General features: G+C 37.7%; 2 protein-coding genes across 2 annotated transcripts in view; one reads left to right on the forward strand and one right to left on the reverse strand.

The window, feature by feature from the left end:
• The window catches only part of glt1d1 (glycosyltransferase 1 domain containing 1), a 31,193-nt gene extending 28,229 nt beyond the window's left edge, over positions 1 to 2,964 (forward strand). The window contains exon 12 of the mRNA XM_065247461.1: positions 1,929 to 2,964. Coding sequence (XP_065103533.1) covers positions 1,929 to 2,075 — 147 coding nt within the window. The 3' untranslated portion in view covers positions 2,076 to 2,964. The remainder of the gene's footprint in view (positions 1 to 1,928) is intronic.
• A 4,899-nt stretch (positions 2,965 to 7,863) lies between these two features.
• Positions 7,864 to 24,445, reverse strand: part of LOC135730074 (transmembrane protein 132D) — a 19,481-nt gene continuing 2,899 nt past the window's right edge. The window contains exons 2-8 of the mRNA XM_065247955.2: positions 22,852 to 22,989; positions 20,977 to 21,166; positions 19,040 to 19,183; positions 10,688 to 10,893; positions 9,747 to 10,011; positions 9,443 to 9,634; positions 7,864 to 9,270 (exon numbers count right to left, since the gene is read on the reverse strand). Coding sequence (XP_065104027.1) covers positions 7,897 to 9,270; positions 9,443 to 9,634; positions 9,747 to 10,011; positions 10,688 to 10,893; positions 19,040 to 19,183; positions 20,977 to 21,166; positions 22,852 to 22,989 — 2,509 coding nt within the window. The 3' untranslated portion in view covers positions 7,864 to 7,896. The remainder of the gene's footprint in view (positions 9,271 to 9,442; positions 9,635 to 9,746; positions 10,012 to 10,687; positions 10,894 to 19,039; positions 19,184 to 20,976; positions 21,167 to 22,851; positions 22,990 to 24,445) is intronic.

Genomic DNA, 24,445 nt, shown 5'->3' on the forward strand with positions numbered 1-24,445 from the left:
CACTTCAAATGTTGACTACTATATATAACAATTACCAATTATTTATTTATATAATTGGTAATTGTTTCAAAGAAGCTTTACATTAAAAGAAGCACAGAAAAATCGACAGACAATATAAGTAGCAAAATACAGCGGCTATGAATAAACTTTACAAGCGAGCGTATATAATGTCTTGTATACAAGAGGGTGCTAAGTTAAGCCAATGTCGGCTGACTCCCGGGGTTGAAAAACTATATATATATGGGATGTAAACGGATAAGGAGATTTAACGGGTTGCATCGGTGGTTGTTGGACAGGCATCGGCTGATTCATTGACATTCAATGTCTGACCCATTACAGCTAAAGAGGTCAGAAAGCAGAACTTCTATCCATAAACCAATCTGCTCTTCTGAACAGTTTTTCACCATCCATTTAAGCTCATGTCACTAGGCATTAAAAGCAATATCATTACTGTAGCTGTGTAATACACTTCTGTCCAATTGCTTTGGCCAGTGAATGAACACAATGATTTGTATTTGTGCATAGAGATGAAAACCTACAGTATTGATACAGTAAACTACCACTGAGTTACAAAAAAGTCCAGTAACCAATCCTGTTTGTTTGAGACAAAATAAATCAGCATAAATTGATTTTTCCTTAACCTTAAGTTTTATCTGATGAGTTTAAAGCTTATATAGACATGCATGTGTGTGCTTTGCTAAGCCTTGACCTCTGGCTTTATAAGTGGTTAAATTAAAGCTTTAGGGCTCTTTAATCGTTCAAAATCCAAAGATCCACTTGTGAAAGCTTAAAAGATCAAAGTTGATCTCTGATGACTACTGTAGTTGTGTGGTTCACACAACTAATGTAGGAAAATATAACATATATTTACTTATTACTTATGAAAGGTAAATAAATAAACGGACATTATTTTGATTACAGTTAAAATAATTTTATTTAAATGAAACTACTTATTTAAAAGAGCAGCAAAATAAAATCTTACTGATGTAATCTTGGTGTTATTATATATTATAGAGTATTAGCAACTTCTACAGCCCATTAGCAACCCACCATTTACACTCGGGTTTCATCATAGTGTTGTACTGTATAGAGGTCAGCAGCCCCATGTGTGGGCAACACTTTTATATGACACAAAGGCTACTTCACTTGACTTTTTCTTCAGGTTTTTGTTACCCCGCTGAGCTGAAAGAGAGCCTGATAGGCTGTCTATCACATTAATGTAAACCCTGGCAGATGATGGTGTTTTAAGTCAGTTTAAAAGGAGTCAAAATCACACACGGGACTTTCTGTGTTAAAAATTTATAAATTGGTTTAGAATAAAATTACATCAAGGGTAAAGATCAAAGCTGTTTCAGCTATTTATAGATTCATAGAAAGATTTTTTATGGTTTTAAAATTATTTTAATAGACAGTGACCGTAGACTTCCATTTGGGTCATTAAGAAATCAAACCACTTTAAGTGCATAAAGCACTTTAACATTTTTAATATCCTAAAAGCACACTTTTGTAAGTATTTTATCATCACATTGGTACAAATCATAAATCAAGACTCTCATAGTAAATTAGTAAACAAAGCCCTCTGATGTCATAGCCTTTACAAAATTAGCCATAGTGTTTTGTAATAACCATGTTTATATGTGTTGATTACCATTGGGTTAACCCCTAACCCTACACACAATATGAGCGTGTACAGTATATGAAGTTGAGCTGCAGTTGAAGATGCGAAAGTATAAATATTTAGGCAAATGCTATTGTCAGAACAGTGACCCTCAACTTCTTGGATGTATGTTGAATTCAAGAAAATCTAGGATATCATTAAATAGATTGCATTTGCCTAAATCTAATAATATCAAACAACTATGTATCTTGTGTAATGTGGGCAACATGAAATTAGGTTAACACAACGTTTAATGTTCTTGTTTCCACAGGAATTTGTAAGCATGTCTAAGCAACTTCTGAATGATCGAGAGCTCCAGGAAAGAATGGTGAGAAATGGCAAGAATTACATTAAAACACATCACAACCTCATGAAGGAGAGAATCACCTATCAGCAGCTACTGGAGTCTCTTCATTGACAGCACGATGGGATCAATGTTTGTCTCAGGTCTTTTTATTCAAGTCTTTGCAACACTTGAGAATGGGATCTCAGTTATCTTAGTAGAGATTATGAGTGGACAATTGCATTTTAGCTGGAAATGCAAACCTTAACCAAGACTGCCAAGACAAAGATGACGTTTGTCTCTGAATCGGATAAACAGGGAAAGTGGTTGTGGGTTACAGGAATGGTTGTGTAAGTTTATTTATGTTGCACCAGTAATGAAAGGGACAAAACTGTTACTGTACATTTACTCTAGTAAAAAGTAAATATTTAAGAATGGTAAATGAGTAGGATATTATCAATGATATTTATAAGGCCAGATCAGAAGTACAAAGGGAAGCACCACTGGTTACATAAACACCAGGATCTATTTAATGTCCAGTGATTCATTTGCCAAAAGTGGTACTTTTAATTTTGTCTTTTAATGTTTCTATATACTGTAAATACAGCTGGTATTTGTCATTATTGACCTTTTGTTGACTGAACCTCAAAATCTTTGAAAACAGATTATTACTATTAAAAAAAACTAAATAAGGGAGCGTTATAATTTTATTTGCTGTATAAACAATTTTTAATATTTACATTTTGGTTTGTTCTGCTTAAACAAATTGTATCATTTTTCAACCTGGAATGTTTTTTTTTTGTGTAGGGATTGAGGTCAAGAGATACGTTTGTTTCAAGGTTTGGCTATAATCTATAAATATTTATTCTGTTAAATGCTAATTACGACTTTGTCTTTACATCTTAAGCAAAAATGTCTTTAGCAAGAATGACTGTATCTCCATTTGTTTTAATTGTATATATGGCACAGGCACAATGCAATGAAATGTAAACTTTTGTATAAAAACACTATTTTTATTTGCTAAGCATCACTGTTGTTATTGCCCATACTAACTGAGCATTTTAAAAGTAATAAAAATGTAGAAAACTGTAACACATCCTGGATTTTTACACCACAGACATACAGTACTGTGCAAAAATCTTAGGCCATCATTAGATTTGTTGTTGTTGCAATGGTATAGTGATCATATATAATTATTTCTCAGTCTCTTTATTAGAATACAACCAGAAAATACAGGAAATGTTTATGTAGAATTAAAAACTGTCAAGTATTTAGGGTAAACTCCCCTTCCACTTGAGGAATAGCAGGCAACTGCAGGATCTCCTAAACCTAAATGGAATTAAATCCAAATTTCAAATGTATAATCGAATGATGTCAGGACTTTAGATTTCTCAAGAACGGATGTGTTAAAACAACACAATCAGTTGTGCGTTGTATAAATGCGTTGTCCCAGAACCCACACATCTCTGTGTTATTATTGGAACAACACGTTTTGTGTTACTTTAAACACAACTTGTGTTTTATTTTAACACAAAATCAACACAAAACGACACATAATGTATTAAAATGACAAATAATGTGTTAAAAGCATAACACAAAAAAAATGTAAAAACTTCTCCTTTCTTAAAGTGCATGATTTGTTTGATGCCAAGAGAGGTCACACTAAATACTGACTGATGCCTGAAGAAGACATTTAGTTAAAAAAAATTGTTTATTTTTATTTTGTGTACATATTTCCTGTTTGTATCTTATTAAAAATGTGTGAAACATAAATATGGATGGACATTAAGGGCTCTATCATACACCTGGTGCAATGCGCAACTCAAGTGTCTTTTGCTAGTTTCAACCCGGCGCAATTATCATCTTTACATTTAGCGCCACATTGTTTAAATAGCAAATGCATTTGTGCCCATTTTTGCGCCAATAGGCATTCTGATCAAAAAAACGAGGTGTGTTCAGGCGCATTGTTGGCGCGTTGCTATTTTGAGGCAACTAAAATAGACTACGCCATTGACCAACAAAAACCTGGTCTAAAGTCTATGGTGCAATAGTGTTTTTGTTATTTAATGAGCGCGTTAGAAATATGCGCCTATAAACGGATGACAACGCGGGTTTGCATTGAAATATGAAAAAGTAAAGCATTCAAATGTAAAAGATTATTATTGAGTCTCTTGGACATAAATGAGGACTGATTATGAGACGTTAGAAGGCATAAAGAGCTGCTTCACCTGTAGCCTGGTAAGTATAAATGCTTTGCTTTAAACAAATGCATCTGTTTTTGAATGTTTTTATGCTACCCTGCATATTTATTGTATATGATGACTCGGTGAGATGATATGGTGAGATGAGAAACAATTTCTAAGTAATGCTTAAAAAAAAACTCATGGCGCTGTCCGGGTGCTAAAACGGCTTTACGCACGTTTGTAAATACTTTATATCTTGTTTGTTACAAATAAAGTATTATTAGAAAAGAGTAAAAACCTTTTCTTACATTCTTGTAAATGATTTTTTGATGATATTGGATAGACATACATTTACAGCGATTAAAAACCTGCTTTTTTACTTCCATGACTAAAAGAAAATGGGTTTTAATAAAAAAAATAATTTCAATACAAGTGAAAAACAACAAAAAATTATAACATTAATCTTAAACTGAGGGTCTTCTTCCTCCGCTTAGTTTTTCAGTTTACAAAGTCCGTCATCTAAATAGGGAGTAGACATAGTGTCAGCGCAAGGGGCTTTTAAAGGGGATGAGCGCTGAGGCTCTCATTGGTTTATTGCACGTTACACCCAAAACACACCCATTACTCATTAAAAGAACAGAACAACCCTTTTCGACCGTGCGCTTGGCGCACAAAAATTTTTCCCGTCGTTAAATTAGCAAAAGTGGATTCAGACATGCCCATTTAGACCGTGCGCTTTAGACCATGTGCTGAGATCGTTTAAATAGGGCCCTAAAACTTTGCTAAAACAACAAAGCTGGTGGTGGTGGTGGCCTAAGACTTTTGCACAGTACTGTACATGATACAGATTGTGCATTATTTATTGCTTTTGTCAGTGAAGTTGGTGAAAAAAAAATCACATGACTTGACTAGACTGACTTGGCTATTTTGACCAAGGCCAGTGTACAGAGGACCCAAGTGTAGAAACGTTAAAATTAAGATTACATACATTGATTAATTGATTTATCTATCATAGTACAAACCAGGTAGCTTTATCATTTTAATGGGGCTTTTAATGTAAAACAAAATTAAAACAAACGTACATATAAATACAAATGGGTAAAACAACATGAACTTTCATCTGTACAGTAACCCTGTGCACTGTTGTATAAAAAAAGGAAGGATGAACAAGTAATAAACGAAGTGCCATCCACATGTTCAAATCCATCAATAAATACCTCTAGACACATGTGTACAGTACACATGTACTAGTCACCTCAAAGTGGTTAGTTTGAGCTGTTCAAAACTGATCACAAATAAAATGTCACCCCATTAGCCATATAAGAGCCAAATGAAGCTGTATTGATAACAGTATCTTGGCCTTAATCCTCTTCACTGTGTAGCACAGAACAACTTCATCCTAAAACAAAAGGCATTCAGGTGACCATATTAAGATATACACCATGGGCAAGGCCGCGTTATCCTAATGGGCAACATGGGCTGCAGCCCAGGGCCCCGAACACTAGGGGGCCTCCGAGACAATTTTTATTTTGAGTTTTTAAAAACATTTTGATTGACGTAATTCTGCGTAAGTGCTACCTAGAGCAGAGGCCCCCAACCACTGGGTCGCAAGAATGTTCTGAAAAAAAAAGTATAATAGCTACGTAATAGCTTATGGGATATTTTGTCCTTAAGAGCCTCCGCGCCAGGCCGCAATTCTTATGGCATCTCTCCTCATCATCTCCTATTTCACTTAAACTTGGGGCTCGAACCCGACCTAAGGTCGAGGCTCGAGCTGCCTTCAAAAACAGCAAGCCAAGTTAGTTTACTGTTAATTATTATGACTAAATTTACAATGCAGCTGTGCTTATTTAACAGCAGGACCTTCAGCGCACCAGGAAAAATTATAAATGGAGTACTAGATTAAAACCTTGGATACTGTACATAATATATGCAGACAGCATCCAAGACATAATCTATTAAAGACTTCTCCCTGTATTAATTTCGTGTAAGAAGGCTGTGTCTTTATTTCTTGTTTGTGTATGGATCGACTTTTTTCTTAGTTTAACTGTTGGATGGATACATGAATAGACATCTTCTGTGGTAAGTCCTTACATTAAAAAAATGTATATGCAAAAGCGAAGTTGTAAGATAAGGCAACATGCATGTTTATTCTGTTTCATGTTTATTTCGTTTCGTTTTGTATAGCCCTTTTTATTTTTTTATTTCTGCACCCGTTGCAACTGCGAGCAGCAGAGCAACCTGCCTTCGCTTTTTAAAAATAGTATGTGTTGATAATAAACGTTTAAACTAACATTGTGATATGCTGAAAATATTTATTTTAAATAGTTGTTATTATAGGCAAGTGAAGTGTTGATTTGAGAGGCTCAATTCATCATACATGTCTTCAACTTGCTGTCGGCCGCTAACCACTTGTTTATCATAAAAACTTTAACAAACAAAAACTGCTCTAAAATGTAAATAAAAAAGAAATATAACTATTTTGCCATTTAAAACAAAACTTAACTGCTTTAATTGCTGCAAGAGTACAGCTGTACAAGCTGTGTAAGCAGTTATTTTTTCCTATTTCTGCGGATTTCTTTTGCAAAATCTATGCGGAATTTTGCAGAATTATTTAAAACGTTTTAAAACGATCCGAGAGAATGTGCGCTGTGAATATTACAAAAATAAAATATTTTATAACTATATTATACATTTTATTAAAGGATTACCCTGAATTAAACTAGACCAACATGAACCAACAGATAATGGATAATGTGCTTTCACGACCATAGAGTTTTATATAATACACATATATTACTGTCTACAGTGTAACAGTAAAAAGAAAAGGCTTCTCATAATGAATGTAGCGTATATAGCAAGATAATTTCATCAGTTTAACAACACAATGTATATATATATTTATCTTGTAAACGGATTTGAAATAATAAATAATTGTCGCGTCACGTAGCAAGAGAGACGATAGAGATCTCATTAACTTCTCCGCAGTAAGTTTTATTTCAAATTCAAGTTTTACATATTAAATAGACTATTAAAAAGTTTGTGCTTCTCTCATAAAAACCTCACTGCAGACAGCACAGACTTCTACTCACAATACATACGCGATGCAGTAACTATATCTGCGGACACAGATTCCTAATGGGGAGAATTCAAAAGTTCGGACTCGGGCTGAGAATTCTGGGCTCTACTACTTTTGCATCAACTTGATTTTAATAATTTAATTGAGGAATTATATTTAAAGAAGAACAGACAGAAGCACTTTTAGTTGTGAGTTGCATTTAATAAATGTTATTTTCTGGGCTGTTTCTGATTGTAAAATTATTACTTGATAATATTGTTTAATTTATTTAAATAATTTCAGCCTACCTTTGCATGATTTAATTGAAGAATTCCCTTTAAAGAAGAGCAGAAAGAAGCACTTTTTGTTGTAAGTTTTATTAAATAAATGTTATTTTCTGGGCTATTTCTGATTGTAAAATTATTTGATAATATTGTTTAATTTATTTAAATAATTTTAGCCATTTTATGTTGTACATACGCTGTAAAAAACACTGGATTTACTAAAAAATATAGACACTAAAAAAAGGGATGCAAAAACGATGCACTAAGTTTTACTAAAAAAATGTACGCAATGGGGCACTTAGTAAATCCAGCCTTTATTTTTTTCAGTGTATATTGGGGGGGGGGCAAACCAGCGTTAGCCCAGGGCCTCACAAAGGCTTAACCCGGCACTGACCATGGGTGCAAACATCTGGCTGAATCTGATCCAACAATCACAGCTGTTCATGAGATTCAGTAGTTGGCACCTCAGGTGTGATACAACGTTCCTCCTTTCCCACCCAGTTAATGCCATATCCATTCTCTTGTGGTGATGTTTCTGGAGAGTTTTGTCTTTCCAATGATGTGAAGGTGGTGAACTGGACTCTTTTCCTCTTGCTAGTGGGTGAGTGTAGGGAATCTCTCCTTACTTGTTTTGTTCGGAGTGATCCAGTGTTCCCAACACTAGGGTGATTGGATACTGAAGATACCTGACAGGACATCCTTCGAGTGAGAGTCCCAACAGGATCTGTGCTCGGTGCAATGTCAATCACAGATGTGTTTTGAGTGTCCTGTTGCAACGGACTTCCAGTGACGTTCATTACCAGCTCAGCATCTGTTCCCAGCCATACCCAGTCATGCCGATGGCCAGGGTGCTCTGAAATCTGAGCGTGTGTGTGCTTGTGCCGAAACTTGACCAGATATGACACGCAGTTAATCAAGAATACCATGATGGCCAAGCAGAAGACACTTAGTAAAGCGTACATCCCAATTTCCAGGTCCGTAAGAGGCCGGTTTAGTGGTTCCTCAATATCATCATCATAATCTCCATAGTCGTTGTTTATTGGCTTCTGCTTGGGAATTTCCACTTGTGGTGGGTAGTTATTGTAATTCACTAAGTTCCCAGAGGCTTTTCCAGTGCTTACCATTGAGACATCAGGAACTTTATTAGTATTCCAAGGACTTCCTGCACCAGGATCAACATCTGCTTTTCCCGTACTCAAAAAATCTCCACCGTTTAGAATATTCCCAGGTTTGCTGACTCCGACAGAGGCGTCATTAGCCCGTCCCATTCCAAGATCATTTGCAATGTTTCCAGAAGTTGAGTCTTGAGCTGTGGTGGTGATCTTCGTCAAAGCGCTTTCCTCTCGATCAGATTCTGAACTTCTATTTGAAACCTGATCTGGCTGCTTTAACTTTTTCTCAACGTCCACCATCTCTTCTTCATTACTACCCTCAAAGCTGTTGACTGTCCCAGTAACACCAGCAAATGGTCTTGTGCTGCTTCCAGTAGTGTTTGTAATGAATTCATAATTATTGGTGCTGCTGTTTACAGGACGTTTGGTGTTTGTCTGAAGTTTAACAGTTAGGCTGACATTTGCCACAGCTAAAGTGCTTTTGCGCTTGGATTTTTGACAGACCTCACAAATGGTCATCTCGGCTCTCACTAGTGTTCCTTGACCTTCACCTTCTGCTACAACGAAGTCCTGGACGGAGATCACACCTTCATTCAGTGATGTCACAGTGAGGCGGTAGTGAGAGGGATCATAAATATCCAGAGGTGTGAAGGTGCCATCGCTAAACTGAAGCCAGGAACTCAACACTGCCTCCTGTAACAAGAAGATCAAACTGATTAAATATTAACTAAACATATAGATGTTAAAGGATCTTTATGGAACCATACAGCCAAAAATTGGTATATGTGACATTGTCTAGCACCATTATTTTTAACAGTGCATATCATAATAATGCCCAGCCCTATGTTGTTAAATAATAAATTACCTGTTTAAGATTGGTTAGCACTTCTTGTGTGGTAGTTGTGGCGCTGATGACTCTGTTACTTCCTGTATTGAGCTTCAGGTTGAGCGTGAGACCACTGACCAACTGCAGTCCCAATTCAGTGATGGTCACTCGATCATCCACAACCCTCACTGTCTTCTCTGCCAGTATAGAGTCAGACAGAGGAGAAAGAACCTAAACAGAGACACCTGGTTAATAAGGATGCAGTGCAAGAGATCAATGATGTATGTGTAACCTTTGCCTTATATATGGTAAGCCAAACCTAACCGATCCAAATTAATTTTACCTTTAAAGATGTGGTGCCCACATCTACTCCTGACAGAACCTTGCCTGCCTGCAAGTGGGCAATATTAGGATCCTCCACCTTCAAGAAGTACCGCACCAGCTTGGTCACATCCACCTGCCAGTCAGAGCCAAGGAAAAAGGCTTGGGGTTCCCGATGGTCTGAATGCTTCGCTACAAAATGAGTGAAGACTCGAACTAAAGCATGCTGGAACTGAAGCATACATCCTCTGCCCTTAGGCTCTTCCTCACTGCTCCAGCCTGGTTTACTGTCGGGCACATTCAGTACAGAAAATCAGTCACATAATGTCATCTTTGACCTTCATACCTGCTTAGATAAGAGTAAATAGATGCCACATGCATCCACAGTATATTACTATTCAATTACAGTTCAGATATTTTCAGAGGAATAAACACATTAATCACTGACCCGCTTGATTGGATCACACTGTAATATAATGAATGGATGTTTTGTCTCATGTAATCTATTATACAATAGTATTTAACCTACTAAAAATATGTCTCTCATAACCTTGCACAATGTTACAAAATGTCTTTCATAATTCATAATCCACTTGACCCTGTCTGAACGTAGACTCACATTGTTATTCGGTCACGATGTGCACCATTTCAGATCATGCGAAGGCTAAAAAAATAAATGTCTTAAAGAGATCTTCCCAATCTATGTAATCTTTATATTCTATAATTATTGTTCTTGTCTTTAAGATGTAAAGCACAGATTGTTCCCTATTATTTTAATTTCTTGTATAACACCTTTGTGGTATAACACCTTTGTGTAACAGTTTGCCTAGAAGAAGAAAATCATAAAACACAAAATATAATTAAACACATAATATGGCATATTATATAGCCATTTTAATTTATTCTTTAACCTTAAGACAGTGTTAGTCCACAAACACTTTGGTTAAAACTGTGTTGAGGTACCTCTTAGTAGAGATGATGGGGATTCTCCAGCTCTTAATCTGACTGAGCTCTGTATCAGAAACATCTATATCCAGTGGAAGCTGTGGAAACCACACCTTCATCTCCAGCTGGGCGCTCATGTAACTGTAGGTGAAGTTCACCAGCATCCTCAAATGCCCCTGGGTTTCTTTTCCATTCACATAGACAAAGTCACATCTGTCAGATACCTGAGGACATCAAGAAAAGTTCATGTTAGGTTATTCTTATCATTAAGTAAGCTGGTTGTTCACATGGCAGTTTTCATGTTTTGCTGGATTTGTATGGAATTTTGTTTCTGTAAGAGGATTTGGTGCTTAGCATCAGTGCAAACATGATCTTTTGGGACCAAACATAATTTTGGTTCAGATCAGCATTTACAAGTGTATAACTATTTTAGATTTAAGAGTTTAAGTAATAATTCACTGATTGTATTAATGAGCCCATCATGAATAACTTTGATATTTAAATGAATAAAGAAATGTCTCGGTTACGTATGTAACCCTCGTTCCCTGAAGGAAGGGAACGGAGACGTCACATCGTGACCGACAAATTGGGAACTCACTTAGAGAGACCAATCTGCTTCGTTTACTACTAAAACGCCAATGAACTTGGCATTGAGATATTTGCATAATGCTGGCGCCGCCCCGCCAGGTGCGTATATAAGCAGCAGGTGCAAATATGGAAATTATATTCATTTCGCTGAGAAAGCCGGAAAGTGTGACCAGCCGATAAACAGCAGGGAGCAGCCCTGTGGCGACGGGACGTGACATCTCCGTTCCCTTCCTTCAGGGAACGAGGGTTACATACGTAACCGAGACGTTCCCTTTCAGTCGGTCACACGACGAATTGGGAATCCCTACCAAAACGCCACTGAGGGCTGACCTCTTCCAGTGTCTGCGTAAAGCCCTCCGGTTCCACTTAAGGATAAGGAGAATCAGGTTTTAAGGCAAAAGGCCGGACACTAGATGTTCCTTTAACCCCACAGTAGTGCCACCGACTGGAAAGCGCCCTATTTGAGCGGGATAGGAACGCTGCAGAAGCCACCCCACGTTAAGGGCTGATGGATGGCGAAAGTCAACCATAATTGAGGCAAAAAGAAAGCCGTGGCTGTGTAAGCAAAGCAGTGCTCTGCTGAGGGAAACGTGGGCTAGTAGGATTAACCCCACGGAAAAATATTCACAAAGGAACCCGGTGGGACGCATTGTGGATGCCCGAGCCAAACACATAGGTTCGCGAGGATGCAGCTAGTGAGAGGCTGGCAGCGGATGCTCCGCAACATCAGGCTGCCAGGGCAGCGGAGGAAGGACAAATCAAACCATTACGCATTTTTGTCTTAATGGCCTTCCATACACTTATTGTGAAGCACCAGTCGAAGTCTGCAAGCCGACATGCAAGCCGGTGCTCAGTGATCTCCCAGATGAGGAGAGAATGTGAGAAGAGACCGGCTCGACACGAACACTGTAAAACCTAATGAACGTGTTAGGTGTCGCCCAACCAGCAGCTCTGCAGATGTCTGTTAGAAAGGAACCACGAGCGAGTGCGCAAGATGAGGCAACACTTCTAGTAGAGTGAGCTCTCAATTTAAATGGACAAGGAATGCCTTGCAGATTATAAGCAAGGGCGATAGTATCAACTATCCAATGAGACATCCTCTGCCTAGTGACAGCTTTCCCTCTCTGCTGACCACCGTAACAAACAAAGAGCTGATCTGAGGTCCTGAGGCTTTGTGTGCGATCCACTTAGAGGCGCAGTGCGCGTAGGGGACATAATAAAGCCATGGTTGGGTCGCCTCCTCCAGGGGCAGCGCTTGCAGGCTCACCACCTGATCTCTGAAGGGAGTGGTGGGAACTTTGGGCACGTAGCCTGGTCTGGGTCTGAGTGTTACGCCCGATACTGCAGGACCAAACTGAAGGCACGATTCGTAGATGGGGAATGCATGAAGGTCACCTACCCTCTTAACAGAGGCCAATGCGAGCAGGGTCAGAGTTTTCATTGACAAATCTTTAGACTCACAGACTGCAAAGGCTCGAACGGGGGTCCCTGCAGGGCTTTCAGCACCATGGACAGGTCCCAAGGAGGAATAGAGGGAGGGCGCGAATGATGCAGCCTTCGTGCGCCTCTTAGAAATCTAATAATTAAATCGTGCTGGCCAACCGATCTGCCGTTTATTAAAGAGTGATGTGCAGATATAGCGGCGACGTCAACTTTAATTGTGGAGGGTGACAGCCTACCATCTAACCAGTGTTGAAGGTATGTAAGCACAACATTAATAGGGCATTCTCGGGGGTCCTCGCGTAGCGAAGAGCACCAAACGACGAAAAGGTTCCATTTAAGCGCGTACGTGTGTCTAGTAGACGGCGCTCACGCTGCGGCGATGGTGTTAGATACCGCTTGCGATAAATCACCTAAACCTGGCATGCGCTCAACGACCATACATGGAGATCCACCAGGTCGGGGCGCGGGCGCCTTGACGGTTGATATACGCAACAGTTGCAATGTTGTCGGTGCGAACTAATACATCTTTCCCTCGCAGCTCCCATAGCAAAGCGTATGAGTCCCAGATATACAGCCCAAGGAAGTTATTCTTGTCTGCGTCCGTCGCGTCAGCCAGACACAGCCAAAGGTGGCGTTCTTGGACCACTGTGGTGGACATCGCACGATCGAGGGTCGTGGCCTCCCTCGCGCCGATCTCAAGACGTGCACAGCCCCGTGGCGTGCAAGGGATGGCATGCAATGGATGCCGCCTCTCCACAGGCTCAGACTCCAAACCCGCAAAGAAAGGGTCGAACGGTCTCCATCAGCGAGGGAGGTGAGGGGTGAAGGCTGAACAGCCGTAGACCGCCGAGAATTCCATCGAGTCAGCTCTTTTGCCCACGGGAAAGGCACAGGAGGTAAGGACAGAGAGGCCAGAGCAGCTCCGAAGTACCAATCATGCAGGCGGGACGGTTCGGGCGGAGGGGGGTTAACCCCTCCAACTCTACCGCTTCCGCCGCTCGAGCGGGCACGGCCGCTATCTCCGGGACGACTCCGCCTCGGAGGGAAAAAGGGGGCTCCCCTCTGATGCTGCAGAAGTGACGGGACCAGAAGGAGGTCCAATGGATTCGGCAGAAATCAAAGAACACGACTCTGCAGTCTCCATCGGGATCTCAACTGGAGGACGAGGAGGCTGGGAGGTGGAGGACGCATCCCCCGACCTGCTCAGCGTAGTGATGCGAAGAGCGTCACTACGCTGTCACAGAGAGACAAAGAACCCTCCACAAATGCTGCCTCGGGTGCTCGATGCCCAAGCACGAAAACAGCGCTCGTGACCGTCTCTGGAACCCCTGTACTTCTGCATCCAAGATAGCACGGAGGAAAAGCTATCCTGAAAAGGACGCTGATCTCCGAATCTACGAGAGAGTGTCTGTCTTTAAAAAGACACAGAGCTCTCACGTATCACTCTTTCAGGGAAATCACTCTATAGGTGCTCAGCTGGTGATGCGCACAGGGAAAGGCAACGCACACACTGAAACTCAAAATAATAAAGAAGAGCAGTGGAACTGCGGTGTCCGCTGTGGTAGTACTGCTTGTCAAACCAACTTCAGCAACCGTTCCCAGAAGAGCAGAGAGTAGATTTCCATACCTGGCGGGGTGGCGCCAGCCTTATGCAAATATCTCAATGCCAAGTTCATTGGCGTTTTAGTAGTACACGAAGCAGATTGGTCTCTCTAAGCGAGTTCCCAATTCGTCGGTCACAAAGTGACGTCGTAGGGACCGACTGAAATGGAACAGGACTTCACACAGGTGTTCAGTATCCTGACTTGACTTTATGTACGTATGAAACAAACCAGATTATTTGGAAGGGACTATATTTATACAAAGCTCTACAATTTAAAATAATGAATTAGATATTAAATCACACTGACATTTCCTTCTTTCATAACATACTGCTGTGTTTGTATTCTTAACATAATCTTTGTCAATTGAAAATAAAGACTTTGGGAATCTGAGAAATTTAAAAGTTCAGTGTGGACATGTTTAATGCATACAGCTATAATTACATGAATTGGGTCATTTTTGATACAGTAAAGTTTTTGCAAGATTGAAGGAGGTAGACCTGGGTGACTTTGACATCATGGCATAAAATAGCAATTAAAGTACTGTGCAAAAGTCTTAGGCAACATGCCACTATTATTGCTTTTACAATCAGTCTCTTAGAATACAACCAGAAAAGACTGGACATTTGTATGCAGTATTAAAAGCTGAATAAAATTATAAAGTAAATTTAAAATTATAAAGCTAAAGTGTCACATATTTAGGGCTCTATCTTACACCCGGCTCAATGCAGCGCAATGCGCGTCTTTTGCTAGTTTCCATCCTGCGCAATTATAATTTTCCCGTTTAGCGCCGCGTTGTTTAAATAGCAAATGCATTTGCGCCCCCTTTTGCGCCCATGGGCGTTCTGTTCTGAAAACGAGGTGTGTTCAGGCGCATTGATGGCGCGTTGCTATTTTGAGGCAACTAAAATAGACTACGCCATTGACCAACAAAAACCTGCTCTAAAGTCAATGGCGCAATATGTTTTTGTTATTTAAAGAGCACATTAGTAATATGCGCCTAAATGGGACGACAACGCGGGTTTGCTTAACACATACATGAATGCGCAACAGCACAAAAACACTTTTAAATATGAAAGATTAAAGGATTGAATGTAAATCAAATCAAATCAAATCAATGTTTATTTATATAGCACTTTTTTAAAAACAGCAAGTGTCTCACAAAGTGCTGCACAGACAAAGCCAAACAACTTAAAATAAAATATATTATAAAAAAAAGTAAAAACCTACTATTTAAAAACACACAACATTAAACTCAATAATAGAATAACAGTACAGTCCTCTTAAAACACAAGAAACATAAAAAGAACAGCTCTCAAACTGAATTAAAAGCAAGACTATAAAAATAAGTTTTGAGATTGGATTTAAAAAGGGCAATAGTTTGAACCTGTCTTAAATCTTGTGGCAGACTGTTCCACAGTTTTGGTGCTGCTACCGCAAAAGCTCGATCCCCCCTACTTTTTTATTGTTCTAGGGACACTCAGGAGGGTGTGGTCAGCTGACCTAAAAGCTCTAAGTGGAGTGTGAGGTTTTAGTAAATCCGAAAGGTAACGAGGTGCTAACCCATGTAATGCTTTAAAAACTAACACCAGGATCTTAAAATCAATTCTAAAACGTATAGGAAGCCAATGTAAAGATGCAAGAATATGTGTAATGTGATCACGCTTACGAGTACCAGTCAAGAGTCGAGCAGCAGCATTCTGTACCATCTGTAAACGTGATAGATAAGTTTGACTAATGCCCACATAGAGGCCATTACAGTAATCAAGGCGGGTAGAAATAAAAGCATGAATTACTCTCTCAAAGTCACTAAACGAAATGTAAAAGATTATTATTGAGTGTCTTGGACATAAATGAGGACTAATTATGAGACGTAAGAAGGCACAAAGAGCTGCTTTACCTGCAGCCTGGTAAGTAAATAAATGCTTTGCTTTAAACAAATGCATCTGTTTTTAAATGCTACCTCACGGATTTATTGTATATGATGACTCTGTACCTGTGGATATGGTGAGATGAGAAACATTTTTAAGTAATGCTTAAAAAAACTGACGCTGTCCAAGTGCTGAAACGTGCGGAGAGCCGTTTGTAAATTCTTTATCTCCTGTTTGTTACAAATAAAGTATTTTTAGAGTACAAACCTTTTCTTACATACTTGTAAATTATTTTTTTATGATATTGGATAGCCATACATTTAAAGCAATTAAAAGCCTGCTTTTTAATTCCATGACTAAAAGAAAACGGGTTTTAAAGGTTTTAATGAAAAAAAAAAACAATTTCAATACAAGTGAAAAACAACACAATTATTTAACATTAATCTTAAACTGGGGATCTTCTTCCTCCGCTTAGTTTTTCAGTTTACAAAGTCCGTCATCTAAATAGGGATTAGACATAGCGCCAGCGCAACTTGCTTTTAAAGGGGATAAGAGCTGAGACTCTCATTGGTTTATTGCACGTTACGCCCAAAATACTCCCATTACAATAGGACCAACCCTTTTCGACCATGCGCACGGCGCACAAACCATTTATCCCGTCGTTACATTAGCAAAAGTGGATTCGGACACGCCCATTTAGACGTTGCGCTGTGCGCTTTAGACAATGCGCTTAGATCGTTAAAATAGGGACCTTAGTGTGAGCTCCCCTTCCGCTTGAGCAATAGCAGGAACCTGCGGAATCTCTTAAACCTAAATACAATGGGATCCTAATTTCTAATTCTCATCTAATGACTTCAGGCTCCTCAAGAAAGTTCAAGATGTGTTTAGTGCCAAGAGAGGTCTCACTACCATACAGACTTTTTGCAGAAACCGCCAAATTGTAATTTATTTTGTGTACATATTTCTTGTATTTTCTCTTTGTATCTTAATAAAGAATCCTAAAACAGGTATATAGAATATAGACGGTCATTAAATATATCTGGCAGTGGCCTATGACTTATGCACAGTACCGTAAGCCCAATGTTAACAGTTTAGAACGTATGTATACAGTATAAGGTAAGCTGTGTGCTACCATGTGTTATAATAGCTTGTCATTATAAATATCCAATATACCGTTCGTCTTTATTATGCTTTATGGTCAGTTTAACACATGCATACACAGACAAACACCATGATTACTTACAGTATACTGTTAGTGGTGAACACTGATGGCAAATGATATGTTTATGCATAAAATGCATTAATCCATAATATTTACATTCTTTATAAGCAGTGGAAAGCAGCTGAAGTATGTTTGCACATACACGTAAAAGCTCATTTGTAAAGCTCATATATTATGATTCATAGTTGTGGATTTAAGAATGGATGGTAGAAGCATGTCCATAAAAATGTAAGAAATTAATGAATAATGTATGAATATTTTTAAAGGGGACATTTCACTTTTTTAAGATGTCAAATAAATCTTTGATGTCCCCGAAGTACATATGTGAAGTTTATGCTCAAAATACCATATAGATAATTTTTTATAACATTTTAAAATTGCCACTTTGTAGGTGTGTTGTTGTGTCCTTTTAATTGCAAATGAGCTGATCTCTGCACTAAATGGCAGTGCCGTGGTTGGATAGTTCAGAATAAGGGGCGGTATTATCCTCTTCTGACATCACAAGGGGAGCCAGATTCTTTTACATGCCTGCAGAGAATGGTTTACCAAAATGAAGTTACTGGATTAATCTTTTTTTTAAAAAAAAAAAAGGTTAATAGAAGCACTGGGGACCCAATTATAGCAAAAGTCAGATTTTCATGAAATGTCCCCTTTAACAATTGTGTTTGTGAGTAAATTTCACATGGCTTTTCAAATGCAGGTATCTCATTATAAAACTTATCAAATAAAATGTATCTGACACGAACAGTATGTCCCACACACTCATTAAACATTTATTTATCAAATAATTAACCAGTGTTGTAATCAGATGTGTGGTGTAATACAGCAAACTTTTTAAATATAAAAATTGTGAAGATTTATGTGCCTTGATCTCAGTGGTACAGTGATTCTGTCTTAACACTTAACAGTAGTCTTAGTAATTTTGTTTAGCACAAATTCTGTAGGCACGGTTGCAATGTTACCCGATTATGCATAGTTTAATAAATCAGGTATTGTAATAGCAAACAGTACATGATAATAACCAAAGCTATTAGTGGGGGAAATCATGAATTAATGGTTATTGAGCTGTCCTTGCAGATTAACTTCTCACCAAGAGGAACCAGGCCTTCTGTGTTACGTCATGACTTTTAGAGGAACTTTCTTTCCCCCAATCACACAACACAGGTACAAGAGTGTTACTGTCAGAGTGCCATTGACTGAAATGACTTTGAGATGATCTTTTGAGACTTTCATTTACACAGTTATTTAATCTTCCTCTCGCTGTCCTTAAGTCTCAAACATGCAGAGTTCAATAAGCTGCAGTACAGTATATAACTTTTTTCAATTATCATGCATTTACAAGAACTTTTTGTTTGCTTTCCAAATTCTCTCAACACAATAAAGAACCTCATACAGGTTTAGGAAAACATGAGGGTAAATGTTTTACTGATAACAGAGTTTTTATTTTTTGGTGAACTATACTTTAAATGACTTTACAGTGAATACATATTTCCTATTTATTGAATATTCCTAAAATAAATACTAAGAAAATAACTGGTTGTTATTTGTAGAAAAGATGATAATTTGTTCAGTCCATTTAGACTTATTTTCTGTGTGAGTCACAATGAAATGCATGCTTATAAAACATGGACACACGCACACACACCTTCAGTACATCTTCATCTGTAGAGCTGCAGTCAGTCAAGTCAGAGACGTCCATCACAGAGCCGTCCTGTTCAACAGCAACAGTTCTCACAGCCACCGACACTCTCTTACCGGTCAACACCGCAGTGTTCAACAGCTCTGTGTCCTACACGACACAGAGATTAAAGTGAAAGGTTGAGCCTTAAAGGGATCGTTCACCTAAAAATTAGAATTATGTCATCATTTACTGACCCACATGTTGTCCTAGACCTGTATGAATATCTTTGTTCTTTGTTGTTAAGTACATAGCTGCTGGTATTGACTTCCATAGTAGGAAAAACAAATACTATTGAAGTCAATGGGTACCGGCAGCTGTGTGGTTACCATCAATTATCAAAATATCATCTTTTGTGTTCGTCAGAATAAAATAAAATGCGTACAGGTTTAGATATGAGGGTGAGTGAATGATGACAGAATTTTTTTTTTGGGGGGTGAACTGACCCTTTAAAACTGTGCTAAGCTTAAACTTTAATAGCTTCTAAAATAGATGACAGGGATTTAGTTATAGTAACACTGTGTTGAATTTAGTCACAATATGTCTGCCTTTTTTAGCATCATTAAATAATATTACAGGTAGATGGGGGTAGAGATTTTAAGCTAGAATGATTATCTGTTCGATAATCTGGGTTAGATATTCATTATCTGGTAACTGCGCTGATAGACCTTTATGTAATCAAAAGTAATTTTAGATGAGAACAATAGGGGAGGAAAAAGGATTAGTCTAGTGGGTGAAAACCTTATTTCCCAATATTGTATGCAGTGGAACATGAAGCTCCAAAATAATGGTGTAACCCTTTGATCTTTAAAGCTCCTGACAGATGCACAATGGCAGCTGACATAATGAAACTGGTCAAAGGTCACTAAATTTAACTTTAGGCAATGCATTAAAATAATAAGCATACTGTAAACTATATTATTTTTATTATTAAGAGAGAGAACTGAATTTACCATTACCATTGGGTGGATCAAACCTCAGTGTTTGGTTCACTGACACCACTTTCAATAGTATGTACACTGTAAAAAAAATCCGTGGAAATTACAATGTTATTGCAGCTGGGTTGCCGGTAATTTACCGTAGATTTAAATTTCTGTTATTTACTGGCAAGAGTTTGTTCAAAGTTAAATAAATGTTAAATATTAACAAGTCTTTATCTTTACAGAGTAAAACTATACAATAACAGCCTCATGCAAAGCATTCTGGGAACCAGAAATCATCATCAACCTTTTTCAGTTTTTTGCTTTAGATTTTGTTTCCCAGAATGTTTTGCTTAATGCTGTTTTTTTAGTTTTACTCTGTTAAGACAAAGACTTGTAAATGTTTAATGTTCATTTAACTTTGAACAAAATTTTGCCAGTAAATAACATAAATTTAAATCTACGGTAAGTTACCGGCAACCCAGCTGCAATTTCTACAGATTTTTTTTACAGTGTATGTATTAGGATTAGGAGTATTATAGTCCATCTCTGTTAGATTGACGCCAACTATATGCTGTTGTACTCCTCAAAAAAACAAAAAAAATATGGATACACACATTAAACATTTAGGAAAACTTTCAAGAAAATGTTAAATGTATACAATTTTTGGTCCAAAATAAAAATGCTCTCTGGAGTAACAAAGTCCCTCATTAACATATTAGAGCTAAACTGTTTCTTTTTAAATATTCAGCTATAATTATATCAGATCCATGACCAAACCAGATATTATAACTAATGAGGCTGAAGCATTGAATCTGAGTAAAAACAGCTACCGTAACTAACATAAGATGTTTGTATGTATTTGTGTGATAAGGACTACCGAATGGCACCATAGCAAAGTGAGAGATCCCATAGTTTATCATTTTATTCCTGCCCTTTTGCTTAAGGTCAATGCTTTTTTTATTTCTTTTAAAAGTTACATACCATAACTAGAGAAGCCAGGCCTACAAAGTCCCTCTGAGTGGTGTAGATCCTCATCGTGCCTTCTGACACGCCCAACTTTCTGACATCATCAGGAAGTGTCAACTCCCACTTTAACACCTGAATCTCAGATTGACCGCTGACGTCCTCCACTTCAAAATCCATTTGTAAAACTGCTTGTAGTTTACCTAGTCTAAAAGAAATGTGCCATTTAATTTTTCAGCCTTTTACAACATAAAAAAAATCTCACTTTTAGTAAACAAAAATATTAATTATTTACATTCATCAATGTAATAATACATATTACTACACTAATCTTTATTATTACACGGCATTCTTTTCTTATGTTAGATCTGAAAGTAAACAGGTTTTCCTTGCAAAAGGTCTGCAGTTGTTAAAAATGAGCAAATAAAATATTTCATGCCAATATTTAATGCTCCTTACCTTATTTATGAATTAAATAGGCATGTAAGTTATCGCAAAATAAGCCCTTCAGTGTGATCCAGACCCTCCGCTTTGCATCCTACAACCTGCTGCCTATACATTATCTCTTACTTTACATGCAATATGTTCTGTTTTCTAACATCATTTTGAATAACAAATCTGTATCATGTTGACTTAAAAAGATACAGGGCTTATGATATTACCCTTTTAACAATATCATTTAAATCTCAGAGCAGTCCAATCTTATCAAAGTACTGTCCACAACATTCAACAGAACACACAATCTTTATTAATCTGAGCATCTGTCTCAAATCATACGGCTTTATAATGCACAAATCTTAAGCTTTATGGATGAAGTATAGCTTGTATAGCTGTTTGCTTCAAGCAAGAAAATGTTGTAAAACTTCCACTAGAGACACAAGTATGCATTTAAAGGTTCAGTGTGTAATTTTTTAAAGGATCTCTTGACAAAAATGCAAAATAATATTTAAAACTATATTATCAGGGTTGTATAAAGACCTATCATAATGAACCGGTATGTGTTTATTACCTTAGAATGAGACGTTTTTATCTACATGCACCGATGGTCCCCTTACATGGAAGTTGCCATTTTGGATTGCCATGCTTCTACAGAAGCCCTTAACCGAAAAACTTTTTTTACTAAGTTTTCTCCGACGATGACGTCTTTGTCTGGTGGTGGCTACCGTAGCCTCTCTATGTGTTTCAAAAGTGAGGGGTGAGCAGTGGACTGAGCCATTGGTTGCAATTCGCAACCTCACCACTAGAATTTACACACTGCACCTTTAAATGTATTTCTACACTTAGTAAACTGTAGTTCTAACATTGACCATAAACAGTAGGCTAAATACTTTAAGTTGACTTAAGGTCAGGCTTTCACTAATAGGATTCAGGCAAACACACACCTGTATGACTCAGGCATGCGCATGAATGAAGAGCTCAATACTAAATATATAAGCAGCACACATTGATTAAGTATAGTTTAGTCATGACAGCTGTTAGAATAAACATTTAACATGTTAATGGATATGACAGGTCATGTATTTGGTCTTGGCGGACAAGAACTGCTTACAAACAATGCACAAAAACTTGCTACTGCTATGTATAATCACCATAAGTAGATCTACACAGGTACAGTATCAATTGACTGCCAGAGTACAGAATCTCATAGTTAAATGACTGAATTTTAAATAATTTAAACAGCACATTATTAAAAAGATGTCCTGGTTGGAAATGTTGTATTCGTAGGCACTAAACTCAAAAAATACTGGGTTGTTTTTAACACAAGGCTGAGTAAAAATTGGACAGAACACAAGTTGGGTTATAAATAAACCTATGCTGGATTGTTGTTGTTACCCAAGCATTTTAAGAGTGCAGTGGGTGAGTTATTACCTGAATTGGTCTTGATACACGTACCTTTTCCCAACTGTACTTGACTTTCTCTGACAGATTACTCCAACACTTCCATCTGGTCCTTTATCCAATATGATTTCCCACAGCTGTGTGTTGCTGGGTGTGGCTATGCGAAAAGAGACACCCTTTTTTACCATGGCCCTATAAAGAATAAAACAAAAGAAGGGAATGTTTGACTTAATTCATTCAAGGTAAACTTTATATATGTATGTGTGTTTTGCTGGGAATCAAACCCACAATGCTGATAACACAATGCTTTGCTTACTAAAAAAGTAGTAAACTAAAGAAAAAAAAATTCAAGAAAAGTCATGAATACATAATGCAGTTGTCAGAATATAGACTAGACTGATGAATCACAGACCTCCAGCACATAAATCCCTTCCAAATATGACCTTGGATTACAAAATAAGTCATAAGTTTTTTTTTTTTTAAATAAATAAGCTTTTTCTTGATGTATGATTTGTTAGGAAAGGACAATATTTGGCCTAGATACAACTATGTGAAAATCTGGAATCTGGGGGTGCAAAAAAAATTAAATATTGAGAAAATCTCCTTTAAAGTTGTCCAAATGAAGTCCTTAGCACTGCATCCAGTTTCAAAAATAAAGTTTTGATATATACCATGATATATTTACAGTAGGAACATGATCTTTACATAATATCCTAAAGATTTTTGGCATAGCGTTTGGTGTGTAGGAACTTGACTGTCCTGCACAGAGTCCTGACCTCAACCCAATAAAACATGTTTGGGATGAATTAGAGTGAAGACTACAAGCGAGGCCTTCTCGTCCAACATCAGTGTCTGACCTTACAAATTTGCTTTTAGAAGAATGGACAAAAATTCCCATGAACTCCTAAACCTTGTAGAAAGTCTTCCAAGAAGAGTTGAAGCTGTTATAGATGCAGAGGGTGAGCCAACTCCATATTAAACCCTATGGATAAGGAATGGGATGTCATTCAGGTTCATGTGAATATAAAGACAGGTGTCCCAAAACTTTTGGCAATATAGTGTATCTGTGCGACTTATGACTGGTTTTGTGGTCCATGGTCACAAATGTATTATTACATATATTACAATAACTTGCATAAATCACTGCTGGGATGTAGGGATTTGAAGACTCAATATAAATGAATTTAACATGTGTCTTGCTTTCAATGAATTGTTAGTTTTATTACTGTACTACCCACTTTGCAGAACAATGTTCATGAATCTATACACAGCTGTGACAGATGAGCTGAATAGTGGGTTTATTGTTATGGTGTGGGTGAATATTATGGACCCAAAATCGACAATCTCACAGCCCAAACAGAAGCGCAACAGAATTTTTTTAAAGCTACACTGTAAAAAAATTCGGTAGAAATTACAATGTTATTGCAGCTGGGTTGCCGGTAATTTACCATAGATTTACATTTATGTTATTTACTGACAAAGAGTTTGTTAAATAAGTTTTAAATATTAAGACATTTTGTAAATCTGTACATTTAACAATAATTACCACTTTATTGCTAATATCCTATATTAATGTATAGGGAGTATACATACAAGAATTGTTTGATGGAATATGTAATTATTGCTGAAATAATGCTCCACAGTGTGG

Source organism: Paramisgurnus dabryanus, chromosome 11 (genome assembly GCF_030506205.2).
Source record: "Paramisgurnus dabryanus chromosome 11, PD_genome_1.1, whole genome shotgun sequence".
Taxonomy (NCBI): domain Eukaryota; kingdom Metazoa; phylum Chordata; class Actinopteri; order Cypriniformes; family Cobitidae; genus Paramisgurnus; species Paramisgurnus dabryanus.